The 14,349-nt window shown below is 32.1% G+C and overlaps 1 protein-coding gene across 1 annotated transcript; it reads right to left on the reverse strand.

The window, feature by feature from the left end:
- Nucleotides 1-8,117: 8,117 nt before the first annotated feature.
- On the reverse strand, nucleotides 8,118-12,580 carry LOC149900870 (uncharacterized). The gene is made up of 3 exons (XM_090112401.1): nucleotides 12,427-12,580; nucleotides 11,080-11,322; nucleotides 8,118-8,798 (listed from the first exon to the last, which is right to left on the reverse strand). Exons 1-3 carry the CDS (start codon nucleotides 12,538-12,540, stop codon nucleotides 8,619-8,621), a joined length of 537 nt encoding a protein of 178 aa, XP_089968527.1. The 5' UTR covers nucleotides 12,541-12,580; the 3' UTR covers nucleotides 8,118-8,618.
- Between the last annotated feature and the right edge of the window lie 1,769 nt (nucleotides 12,581-14,349).

A 14,349-nucleotide genomic window follows, 5' to 3' on the forward strand; every position in this document is an offset into this window, starting at 1 on the left:
CATTGAAATTATGGCACAGGTAACATAAATATCTACCACCTGTCCTAAAGGAGGTAGTATATCATTTTAGTTATAAAAACTGGTCTAGATGTAGGTAGTAGGTATGTAATTTGCTGATATTATAGAAGGTTTGTAAATAAAAACAATGTGTTTATAATTAGGTCGAGATTATTTGCTTTCTGAAGCCGAAAGTTGATGCAAATCATGGCGGAGACGCTTTGTAAGGTTGATCTGCATACAATGCGATGCAACGCTCCAGTTTGCTTGTAATTTACTGCTGATCCTTTGGCTTAGATGTCGTCGTGAGATACCAAGTACCATCCTAATTTAAAACAGTTTAATTTTTTTGCTTTTCGCCAATGTTTTTACCTAAATAATGAGAGGTCGGAAATTGTTTGAATGAATACAAGAATTTATATAGCAATAAGTAAAGTTACATGGCAATATAGAAATTAATTATTATTTTTACATGCCCGTTATTGCATTTTAAGCAGTATATTAATTTACGTGTACACATCCTACCTACCTACCATAATTGAATTCGAAATTGAAATTGAAAATAATGAATTATTCGCGTACAAAAATACAATTACTACGCATCTGTTTCATTAAACACAAATGTAAGGAGACCAAAAAAGGCGGTAAGTTCATGTTGAAGATCTAGTATAAATATAGTCTATGGATACAATAACATACGGTAAATGTCAAAGTCGGCCATATTGGTGTTAGGGCGCGTTCAGTGAACATTAATTTGTCAATAAAGGGCGGTACCTTTTGTAATTGGTGTTCATGGGCTGATAAAAAAGCTGTTTATTCATAACCGTGTACGCCCATGTCATTTATTTGATTGTAATAACTGATAAATTGGATAGTTTTACTGTGGTATTGCAATTTTAGGTACAGGTTTAGCTTACTGATTAACGAATATTGCGTGTGTTTGAATATCTTTTAACAAGTATACCTAAATAAGGTGAAGTTTATATGAGCAGAACTAAGGTTACATTGCATATCGTCCCGTGAGCAGAACTACGGTTATAACAGTGCTTTTCGTCCCGGTATTCCATTATGTAAATTGATCAAAGAGGTTTTGAGGTGTTGCAACCTCCTAAGTATTTCACAAGTAACATATTTTGAATAACTCTTCATTCATACCTACTCTTCATCATCTTTAGTTTTTGTATAAAATTGAACTATTTTTTTGCTGTAAGTTTTAGATAATTTTGCAGAAAAACATAATAATGTGGGTCCAAATAAATATTTTTCATTTTTCATTTTCATTTCATAATTACCTACTTAATAATAAGTCTTTTACAAAAAGATGCAAAATTTATTTTAATTTCAACCTCTGATTAATTATTGAATTAGCAATGCATCAAAGACAATTATAAAAATAAAATGGCGGATTCGTATGCAGGTGCAAAACACAAGGTGCGCGGGCGCATGTTAAATGTAAATTGGCCAGTGACCACGTAAGATGGTAGGCTCTAGAGATAACATTAACAGATAAATGTCAACGGAAGTTATTATTTTCCATAAATAAAAATCGGCATAGCTACTGGATGGTTTGGGTAAATATTATAAAATAGTAAAATTGAGAAATCAACTTGGTCCTAAAATACAAGAGCACAAAATGTTCTTTAGAGATCAATTTTATTTCTTGTGTTATTTTTTTTAATAATGAGTCGTGTGTACTACACCCACAGACTACAACTAAATAAAAAAAGTACGTTTACTAATAGCTACTTGCATTTCATGGGATTTTTGATTGATGTAAATAATTTAAAAAATCCTTGAATATATTTTTCTAATCAGAACCATTTTTTGGAATATTGCTTTTAGAATGTTGCTTGTTTCAACAGATCATTCTTTTGAATATTGCTTGTTTAAATGCATATTTTTATTCAACAGAGAATGGATAAAACCCAAAATGTAAAATATAAAATATGTCAGTTTTTACTTTTTGTTGGATCTGTCTGGATAAATAATATCATCACTGTGAAAACTCGCCGTGAAACTGCAACTTCCATCTACAATAGACAAACTGTAAACGTAGTAAACCTAATAGTAGGTACCTACTAGACGTCAAAGCCTAGCTTCCGACACAAGTTTCCTTCTATAGCGTGTCAGGTTAATCTAAAAGGGTTAAAGTCACGGTAGAATCTAGATTGGAGAATAGTCTGAAAGATACGATCTTTTAAATTAGTGTAGAGTGCTCTATGTCCAAATAAACAACTCTAATATTGATGTTTATTCAATGTAAAGCAGTTTTTAAATAATAAGTAGATAATAGTAGATAATATAATAGGTACTATAGTAGCTATGTGATATTACACAAAAATGAAATGTGGTTAGTTAGGTACACTTGAAAAAGTCAAAGAAAATACCAATGGGGGTTGAAATTTTCATTGAGGTAAATAGAAGCCTATATTACGCTCTAGCTTCCTATCTCCAGACAACAAAATGGTATCATTAGAACCTCCTCCTTTCTTTATGAAGTCGGTTAAAAATCGCTTCGTTGCGACGAGAAACAAACACACTTTCGCTTTTATAATATGAGAAGGATTATAAAAAAAGTTTCTATTTCTAAACAGTACCAACCCAGAAGGCCTACATTTCTAAACAACCAAGCGGCCCTTGTCCCAGGATTCAATTCAAATCCCGCCATTGTTGTCTGCAGTTTGTTTTGAACTTATCTGCAGTGATGAATGCGCAAGCGCACCTATTCGCACTGTGGCACGCGATCCGTGATATTATAGACTAGAAACTAATTAAAAGAGAAGGTAAAGATTGTGAAAGTTTATTAATTATATGCATTGTAATTTATATTCCTTCAATATACGAATATTATAAAACTGAAGTTTGTTTGTTGGTTTGTTTGTTTGAACGCCCTAATCTCAGGAACTACTGGGCCGATTTGAAAAATTATTTCAGCTCACGCAATAGGAGCAGAGCAATACAGGTAAAACCGCGGGGTACTATACCTAATACACTGACTCAAAATTTTTAGCTCGATAAAAGTTATAATTGTTACATAAGAACACATGAAACTGACTATATTTTTAAAGTCGGTTAAACCACAGTGCGCAGTTACTCCGCCAGCTATAAAGTCCTCAATTATTTTGACAAAACATCACTATTCACTAAGCTAGTTAATCAATAACCCGGCCGCCATAATATATCAAACAGTCTCGTCAGCTTTTTAAATCTGCTACCGGTGACGTAATGGCCTCGATGACATTGACAGTTGCGAGTTTGACAGTTTGACTAATGCTTGTCTATGGGAATGCGCTTGACGTTCGAAATGGCGCGAGTTTGGGATTGGGATGTCAACAGACTATTAATTATTGATGTTGACTCATGACTGTTGACTGATCGATTTGCGATGGATTTTTTATCATTTACGTATTATGGAGGAAACAAATTGATCGATTGTAACGTGGAGTAGATTAACCGATTTAGTAATTGATGTTTTTTGTTATTAATTATAGGTATTTCTATGTGACTGTTTGTACTTATTCTTTGAAATTTGTTACAGTAAGATTTGAAGATAACTGAATTCTCTGGTCTGTGTATACCTACTTTTCTAATATGATTCATATGTATTTACTTTTTAATATTGAATGATTGGTTTTAGTTTACCTACCATTAGATTTAGATACCTACTAGTTTATGGTGTCAATGTATCCAAAAATCACTGTTTCCTTAATAATGAACTAAAAACGTTATAAATTACATGATATGTGATATCCGTTAAGGTAAATAAAGTACCCTCTTACTTAATACACCCAATCAAAATAATTGACAGTCGTATGCTTATTTCTATACGCTCATAAACCTTTTAATAGGTCCGATGATTTACTTAACGATAATACTCAAAACAAAATTACATATCATTTAAAAAATCATATTCGAGTTATAAATGCGTTCAAATTGAGTCATCCCGATTCGACAACCTGGAATGTTGAGTGTCTTAAGTTGACAAATTTATATTCTATTGCATATAAACATTAGAACTCTATTACAATAGCATAACGATCATTATCGTACAGCTCTTCATAAATCATCGGGCTATTTATATTTGTTTTGAATCTGTTCGATCGCTACATTCGATCAGAGCCAACGTGTTTTACGATAAAATTTCTAATCTATGCACTCTATGCCGAAGCAATAAGGCCCATATTCGTTTGAAGATTAAAAAGGAAAATGTCAAATTTAAATTGTTCTAAAAGTTCGATCGGTACTTTCGATTACAACCGAGATCTGTTATCAAATGCTTGGATATATTCGAAGGAGGTTGGAATGTCAACCGCTATGTGTACGGATGTTTGTTTTGTGGCATAGATAATAATAAATAAAAAAACAAATGAAATTCGAATTGCTATTGTTCGTTTTTTAAATTGATTGATTGTGAAGGTGTTCGAAGGATAAATAGCGCGGGAACTAAAACATTGGCACCTGGTACAATATAGTCAATATAATTAACATAAGCATTATAAGGAACTAGAGGTCCGCCCCGGCTTCGCCCGTGGTACATATTTCGCAATAAAAGGTAGCCTATGTCCTTTCTCGGGTATCAAAATATCTCCATACCAAATTTCATGCAAATTGGTTCAGTAGTTTAGGCGTGATTGAGTAATAGACAGACAGACAGAGTTACTTTCGCATTTATAATATTAGTATGGATTAGGGTGCACTCACACACATCAGTCACCGTCAAGTCACCGATGACTGATCGGTGACGGTTTGTGTACGTATCCACAAACACCAGTCACCGTCATGTTGTCCGTCAGTCACGTCGCCGGTTTGACTGAATCATTGAACACATACATCAGGTTAGTCAGTGATTAGACGTGTGTCACGCTAGAGAACATGTAGCAATTGACGGTAGCACGACGCTGACTGAACTGAGACGTGACGGCACCGGGTGAGTGGGGATAAAAGTATGATACATGTATGGAAAGATTATTTGACGTGCCTGACCGGGGACGTCACTGATAGATTTCGTGCCGGTGACTGTCGTGTGGGAACAGAGTCATACTAAAACTATTGATACATATTTTTTTTTAATCCTGTCCGGTGACGTGCCGTGACGGTGACTGATGTGTGTGAGTGCACCCTTAAGGAGGGTAGGCCGTAGTAGGCTAGGGTATCTACTATCTACTTCAATTGTTTCTTTTACAGCTTTGGGGGTTTGCTGATGCTTATTTTGGCTAGAGGTCCGATTTCGCCCCTAATACAGATAAGTACGTACCTATTATTAATTTTTAATTACCTACCTACGATTCTAAATATCATAGGAGAAAAAAAAATTCACAACATATGCGATCAAACAAAAGAAGTAAGTAGTTCTTTCCTGTCTTTGTACACTGATTGGAATAATATATAAATATTAAAATATCCACGATATTTGCAACATTGAATGTACCCAATTTCGCATCAGGTCATCAGTCACAGGTTTGATTCGTGTTCAAGCAAATTGCGTCAAGTCCCGCCCCCTGTAATTAGCGTATTCGGTTGACATGCAACGAGTAACGACTGGTGCTCGAATTAGGTTAGATCCTTATCTGCTTAGGTCTTAATTTAGAGTGGTGGTTTTATTTTTATGTGTTTCTTTAGTGTTGTGATTTTGTTTTTGCTTTCGTTTCAAAATGAGTGAGTTTTTGGCGTGGCTTGAAGATCGGAAGCTTGTTGGTGGCATAAATAAATATTCTATTCATATCATATTCATGAAGTAAGAAATAAATTAACGGGCAGTGCTATAGGTACATATTTAAAATGCAAAATGTAACGAGTAAAAACTGTCAAAGTAATTTAAAAAACGAAAAAGCAAAATACGAGTAAAAACTGAAAACTGTCAGTCATTTTCAAAAAATTATAGAGCAAAAAAATAAACAATATTTTACTCTATGGTCTTTGTCTATTACCTAACTATAGCAACAGTAAACATAAGTCTACACAAAGGGCCTGCTTAGTACAATTACCATGGCTGTAATACCTCTAACATATAGCGGTAATATTATCACAAAATACTAAACAGCCACAGATTACAATAAGTGGGCCAATTTAATTTAAATAACACTACATTATAAATGATCAAGTAATACAAAGCTATTTTGATAATTCCCGCTTGTTTCCTACACCCGCCATGTTTGTTGTTTAACGCGCGAAATTATCCAGATTTCGCGCGCTTTCCAAATTTACATTGTTTATTCGTTCTGAAATACATAATAAGTTATTAGTTAGCAGATATAGGTAAGTAAATTGTGTAATGGAGATACATATTATCATTTTTATATTGGAAGTTGGTTTTTGATTTTATCGTCTTCTTATAAAATAATTACATATCTACTTAATTATCTAATTGTTAGTTACTCATGATTTCTTTAAGGATTTTTTTTATTAAGAAGGTAATAGAATATCTCTTGGTTTAATAGGATTCAAGAATAGATAGATTAGAGATAAGATTTTTTTTTAGTTAAACCATCGTCCATATTTATAAAAAAGAAATAATATAATTCCACACCATTTATCATAAAAATAATTCACAAAAATTAAAATTACTTTGTAAGTTTAAAATCGTTACAATTGCATGATTCATAGCATTAAAAATTATAACCTTACGTGAACTTTGGGTTAAAAAGTCCGAACAATAATCCGATGGTAATATCATAGGGTTGACACTTTCTAGAAAGTTACTTAGAATAAAAATAATTTTTAATTTTTGAACTTTTAATGTTATAGTTAATATACTTAACAACCAATTTTATAAAAATGTAACAAGACTACTTGATGGATCTATATTCTATATCTGATCTTTTTATCTGAACTAGGAAGTGTTATAACTTATAAGTCATAAGAAAATGTAGATTGTAAGGATTTTTGTTATATTTTTTTTAATTTACCTAATCATGATTTCAGAAGATCAAGACGATTTTTAATCAATTTCGCTATCACTTATAAATTAATTATAATTCTTTCATACAAACTTTCACATTTTTCCAAGCACTTTTAATTTATTTTCTTGCATGTGACAGCCCTATTGGGCAGGCAGGCGGGTCGCAGTAGGGGGTTGGCAGGTGGTATTGCCGCTAAGAAAAATAAAAAATATAAAACAGACATTGACGATGATACGCTGTAAAACCTTACTGCGTGTTGTTTGATTTTGACGCTATGCTGTGGTGTTTTTTTTTGTTTTTTTTACTTGTTGCCAGTTTACGTATAGACTAGATACCGGGATACTCTGTTTATGTTATGTTTGATTGATGCGTTTTTTTTATAAAGACGGATAAACACATAGGAATTTAAGCATCTAACTGGAAGAGTCTGTTCTAGGCTTTGGCGTTTAGGATCGCTATTAACTTTTTTTATACTGCCATATTGTTTGAGTATGTTTAATTTTAGTCGTTAATATTGTATCAGTGCTTGTAAAGTACCTATACGGATGAATAAATATAGGGTACAGTAGCCTAATTGTACTGATAAGTATTTGTTGTAAGTCTAGGCCTTTGAATTATGTTTTCAAATTGTAGTGCTACCTATTGATTTGATAAGAATAATCTTCGAGTGAGAAATTTTAATTGAATTCCGTTTTAGTAAGTAGGTATATTTTTTTGTCTAAAAACATATACCTAATATTATTCTGACGTTATCAAGTATAAGTTACCTTAAAACAATCAGTTGACAGCCCTATCTTTAATGTTAGTCTATGCCTAGGCTACAAGTTAGAGTCGTTGACCGCCGGTGAAAGTCCTAAGTACTTTCTATGTTGGTTATTAACTATGTGTAAAAACTAAAAAATATATTAAAACTAGCACCGGTTTTGTATAATTGCACTTAAAATATAATAGGTATGTAAATGATATAATATAGTATAAATTGTTTAATTTATACTTGTGCCATCTTTTTTTAATCAGACAGCCGATTCTATAAGTTAGCTGTTAATGTTAGAAGAAAATCAGTTTACTACGACTCAAAAACATTGATAAAAAGATGTTATGCTAAATTATAGGTAATACTTGGGATAGGTTTATCTTGTTATCATTCTATATAGTAATAACAAGTATTTTTTTTTTAATAACAGGTATAATCATACCTAGGGAGAAATCAAACCACCAAAATATATCAACATATTGTATTAAAAAAACTTAACAATAACTACACAATAGTCAACAACAATAACAATACAACAAACAACAGATCGATACACACAATAAATATCACATTTGTATACAGGCGAGACACCGTTATATTTACAATCCGGTTTTTACCGGTTTTATCCGGTAAATACCGAAAGCGGTGAGCTCACAGTGCGAGCTTTGACCGACACAGAACTGTTTGTTCCCTAAAATATCTATGGCTTTAATCACCAATAAGCGAAATAATTAATGAATAAACAATAGCCAATTGCAAATGCAATTATTTTTTACATGATGCAGTTTTGCGACAAAGGAAAAAGAAGAGGTTTTAATTTCGAGACTGCTATCTCTATCGCTTTTAGTTATTTGTACGAGTGAGAGACAATGACAGACAGCACTATCTCCGTAATTGAACTATTTTTGTTTTAACCGAAAATTTATAGGTGTTAATTTTGTACTATATCTAGAGGTATCAAACAGGGCTTAGTGCTTTCCCTTGTGGTGGTAGATGTGCTTGTAAACAGGTACATGGACGGGGTAGGGCTTAGGGATCGGTACTTCAACCTTCTTCTCGACCTCCACTGGGTAGGGCTTTTCGACCTCATAGGGCACCGGTTTTTCTACCGTGTACGGTACCGGTTTTTCGACGATTTGGGGCACGACCTGTAAAAGAAAGATGATTAAAATATTTTCTATAAACGGATTAAAGAATGATAGGGTTAAACGTATGAAAAAAATAAATATTATCAACACATTTGGGAAAAAAGCTAAGTATCGTAGTATATATGTAATATATATAGGGTAGTGTATATATACATATAGTGAAAAAAAATCCTCACAATAATAAAATATTTGCTGTTCGAATTCAACTTTCGCTTTTTTATGTGTAAAAATTAACAAGGAGAGCCTTAATAAATATAAATATTATGTAGTTTAAATATTTTTCTTCAGCCTATTTTCCATTTACGCATTCATTGTGTTGACCCTGTGTGTTGACCCAATACAAATTTATGTAAACTATAAGGCTACAATATAAAGATTTGTCACATAATCTTGCCGTACACGGTCTGATAAACACCACTCTCACTATCAATTACGTATCCGTTCCGATTTACTGTTATATAATATCGTTAAGATATCGTTTTAAATGATTATTAACAATGGCAATGTTTATTCTTAAAAGTTGTGATTGAACTTCGATTGTCCATGGCTTATTAAAAAAAAATTAAAAAGAAAAATGGCGACTGGTGTTCGAAATTTGAATTTCAAAAATATTTTCAAATGATATAATACTTTATTATCTTTATTGCACGCCTCATAAGCGAAGCGTTGAGGTGGGTACTACTGTCACTTCGCGCAAAACATCTGATTTTTCAAACTTAAAATGTCTTTATGTATCATACATTGCACTTGTAAGATAATACATACACACACATATTAAGAAAAAACAGTATTTTTAACGTTCATGATATTTTTGATGTCTTTTTTGTTATTTAAACTAGTTAAAAAACAGTTTAAAAAAGTTCTGTCTTGGACGTCCGTGTGTCTGTATGTGCGGATCCTTTTTCTTGTTAACACGATAGCGACCGAAATACTTTACTAATCGAGTCTTTTGCACGCCTCATAAGCGAAGCGTTGAGGTGGGTACTACTGTCGCTTCGCGCAAAACATCTGATTTTTCAAACTTAAAATGTCTTTATGTATCATACATTGCACTTGTAAGATAATACATACACACACATATTAAGAAAAAACACTATTTTTAACGTTCATGATATTTTTGATGTCATTTTTGTTATTTAAACTAGTTAAAAAACAGTTTAAAAAAGTTCTGTCTTGGACGTCCGTGTGTCTGTATGTGCGGATCCTTTTTCTTGTTAACACGATAGCGACCAAAATACTTTACTAATCGAGTCTTTTTTTTTCTCTTACGCTTGAGTATGCTCAGGAATAGAACCCTTTCATTTTCCAGGGTCTGATTCGATGTGGTTTAATTGTTATTAAATAAACAAAAATAATAATTAATAAATAATTATTAAAAAAAAATTATGAGGCGTGCACTTTTGGATTTTCCAAATTATTTTTTTCTCTTACGCTTGAGTATGCTCAGGAATAGAACCCTTTCATTTTTCAGGGTCTGATTCGATGTGGTTTAATTGTTATTAAATAAACAAAAATAATAATTAATAAATATTTATTAAAAAAAAATTATGAGGCGTGCACTTTTGGATTTTCCAAATTATTTACATTTGTTCGTGTTTTTTTAAGACAATAAAATAAAATATAATAAATAATGATTTAAATTTTATTACCATTTTAATCTAATCTTAAACGCTTATGTTATGTATGTTTTATGTACTCGAAACTTGACAACTAAATAAATTAACCAAATAATGTTTTATTCATCTTTTGGCGCGAAATTGTATCGCATTGACAGTTGTCAAACAATACTTACAGATAAAAAAAAGTGTGATCGTATGAATCTCGTGTTGAAAATTGGAAAATTGATTTTCTCTTCTTATGTACAACGTAACAAACGATGGAAAACATCTAGACTAAGTTTTTTAATGGCATTGAATTAAGATTTACGTGTGAATGAAATATATAAACTTTTTTAGTCTATGCTTGGTTATTATTGCTTGTAGTTTTTGCTAGATGTACCTTCACTGTAAACTTAGATATTTTTTACTTCATTTTAGCTGAATTAATTTGAATTGTTACTATAGATCGGAATATGGAAGTTTTTTCGTAAAAAAATATATATGTATATAGGTATTCAGTTTCCTTAAAATCAGAGCAACATATATCATTATAAATGTCCTAAAATTCATTTTACTTTGCGATCAAACTAAGAATAGGAACGTCAATGACCTTTACATCAAATGTAGTAGTATTACGTCTTTGGTCAAATGTAATTAAAAAATACGATTAACTTTGGACATACCTTATAAACCGGTACATGAATCGGTTGCTCCACCGTGACATGCACAGGGTATGGGTGCGGTATCGGAACCTTCACGTACTGCGGTACAGATACCGCCACGGGGTGCGGTATGGGCACGCCGATCTTCTTGACCACGGTCACGTGGTACGGCTTCGTGTGCTCCGAGTGTGTCTGCCCTTCTGTCTCCCAGCCGTCGGAAGGACGTCCGGCCGCGAGCGCGGTTAGTAGCAGAATGACTGTTGTCTGGAGAAAGAGGGTAGTTGGTAAAGTATTTTGTTTTCAGTTTTTAAGGTAGGTAAGTAGTTTAATAAATGGATGTGTATTCGTATTTATAATGAGTTAAATAATTGCCAAACAAATATTTATAAGATGCTTGGTGTGAAGTTTAGTTTTTCATTCAGTTTCGAATGAAGTTGATGAATAATATTATTTAAAATAATATAGGGAGTATTTGAAAAAAAAATGTTTATTTTTATTAAAGTATTTAGCGCATTGTTATGTAAATAAATCTATGAATTTTAAGTCCTAGGGGAAAAAATACAAAATCCTGACAAAAGCATAGGAAATAGATAATAATTAAGAAAATAAATGATCTAATTATATTTAATTACACATAAGGTTCATAATTATTAATGATTTCTATAACCGGAATGTTTATGTTATATTTATATCAGACTAATTATGTATGATTATCGTGGGAATAAATAACATCGAAGCGTGGATTTAACATATTAAATATATTCCTAACTTAAGCGTTTTATTGCTAATTAATAGCAATAAAATAAATCATTATCATACTAATTGTCTCGATGATATAATAAAGTGAACCACATAAGTCTTAACAATCTATAAATATTGGCATGTGACAAGAAACAAGACATAAAATAAACGGTTAAATGATAGGAAGTTTAGTTACATCACAGTTAAATGCGGAAGCTGCATCAAGAAAAAAAAGATGAATTTGTCCTTTCACTACGCGCTCCAACTGTATCTACCGCAGATTAAATAACAGTTATGAATCAGTTCGTAAACTTCACATATTTAAAAATGTAAATGAACTGTCATAAACACGTTAATAGTCCGTGTCACTGCATATTTTTAATCTGTGGCTCATTGGACGTGAATTTGAATGTCGATTTTAATGAAATTTGAAATACGCATAGCCCGCTTTGTGTCCGATGTGACGCGCAGAATCGTTTAGGAATTTTAATTATAAACTTGACATTTAAAGTTATTCGAACAATTTTTATTGGGAGTTCACTCGATTTTACGTTTAACAGTTATAATAGGCTAATTTTGTTTAAGTTTTTGTGCTTGTTATGATGTAACAGATAAAAAATGACTTACGTAAGCGATCATGTTGATAAACTTGGATGCTGTTGGCTTCGGAATATTGACTGATGCAGTTGTTCTCCCCGCGAACGTTTTATACTTGGTGAAATGTATCGCACTCCTTTCCATTATGTGATAGGGTACTCTCACTACCGTCACCTAAAGTTGCCTTATCGAACGACGCTTTTTGAACTTGGCAATCCATTGCGTGTTTACAACCACATTCATATTTGAAAGTGTTGTTACAACAAGCAATGGATGATGATATTTTTGATATTCTAGTTACAATTTGTTATAGGATGTAGGTTACATTTTTACATTACTATCCGCAATAGGGATTTTGTTTATTTTTTCGAGATAGTTGTTATGTGTGGTGGTTTTTTAATAAATTTAATGAGAGGTCCAATTCACTTTCGCTCTTAATTAAAATATGGTTTTTGTTATTATGAGATAATTTACTGGTATTAAATAATAATTATTTCATTAAAGTAAAAATTATGATAAATAGCGATGGCAAATAGAGTTCTTATCTATTGACAGCCCTTTATCGTATTAAGATATCTAGGTTACTAGTAAAGTAGGCCTTTTATATGTGTCAACTGTCAAAGGTTACTTAAATATTTTTAGGTAAAAAGAACTGAACCTCCTTTCTTGGTAGGCAATAATTTTATCTAAAATTAATTAATATGTATAAGTATTCGGTTTGCGTTATTTGACCTATATACCTATACTCCTCTATCATTCAGTCCAGTTTCATTAATATCAATTGAGCTATTTCAAAGATTCAACTGCTCTACGGGAACGATCAAAATTGTAAAGGATTTTTATTTTGGTATTCAATAAGCATTGCATAATTAAAATTGATGTCTGTCTAAATACCAGAAATGGATGGACTGCATATTGTGATGTTTTATTGAGGTACAATTAAGACAAAATTAGAAAATATTATTTTGATAAAAAATTAACAATTTTGAAAGATTTAAGGAACCCAAAAAGTAATTACAATAACACACCGCACTTACAATTAAATCGCATGAAAGTAAAACATCCATAAAATTAGTTATACAGGGTGTCCCACTTTCGGTATACTAAGCTCAAAGGAGGTTATAGTTTTTACGTGATCAGTGTATGCAAAACTACAAGGCTTTTCGCGCTTAGTATACCGATAGTGGGACACCCTGTATAATGTATATTATACGAAGTGAAAAATGAACATTTAATATTTTTATCATTACTTCTTCAACCAGAGAAGGAATCAACCATCATGAGGAAACCGACCGCGACATGTCGAAGAATCAAAAGTTCGACATCTGCAAAGTACGGGACTTGGCCAGCTGCAGCGTGGTGGATGACCCCTCAATCCTCATAGATATTTGATTATTGTTTCAATGTTCACTATTTTTTGCAAGATTGTAAAACTATAGAATAAAAAATAACAAAAACGTGCACGTGTTATGGTGCATTTACATCAAACGAACGTAGAGCTAGAGCAAGAGCAAGAGCATTCTTTCGTGTTCTTTTAGTGTAAACGAAAACTCGTATTCAGTGTTCTTCAGTATTAGAACACTGCAAAGAATCTTTTCAAACGCACTAAGAACAACGAAAGAATGCTCTACGCCTGTTTACACTAAAATAATTTGACATTACAATTTACAGGGTTAGAATGAGCATTCGCTTGTTTGATGTGAATGCACCGTAAGACAAAAAGGTTACTAAACTCCAATGTCCCACTCTAAAATACTACTGGTAGACACTTGTAAGTACACACGAAAAAAAAAAAAATACCTATGGGCTAGTATGTAACTTATGTCGTTAAAAAATAAAAACACTAAAATTCATGAAATTATTGTATTTAGTGTGTAAAGTTTGAATTAAATCTGTTCGTTTAAAGTGGGTCAAAATCGAGTTCAAAGAAGTCGATTTTGTTGTTATTATGCT

The sequence above is a fragment of the Colias eurytheme genome, chromosome 18 (genome assembly GCF_061535395.1).
Source record: "Colias eurytheme isolate Ceu_HAF_F1 chromosome 18, ilColEury1 Martin Lab GWU primary, whole genome shotgun sequence".
Taxonomy (NCBI): domain Eukaryota; kingdom Metazoa; phylum Arthropoda; class Insecta; order Lepidoptera; family Pieridae; genus Colias; species Colias eurytheme.

Excerpts from the sequence above, each read along its gene's own strand:
- LOC149900870 (XM_090112401.1), bottom strand. The coding sequence starts at position 12,540 with ATGGAAAGGAGTGCGATACATTTCACCAAGTATAAAACGTTCGCGGGG. Across the intron at positions 11,323-12,426 it reads TTATCAACATGATCGCTTAC|ACAACAGTCATTCTGCTACT; the intron begins GTAAGTCATTTT and ends CTCTTTCTCCAG. Across the intron at positions 8,799-11,079 it reads TTCATGTACCGGTTTATAAG|GTCGTGCCCCAAATCGTCGA; the intron begins GTATGTCCAAAG and ends TTTCTTTTACAG.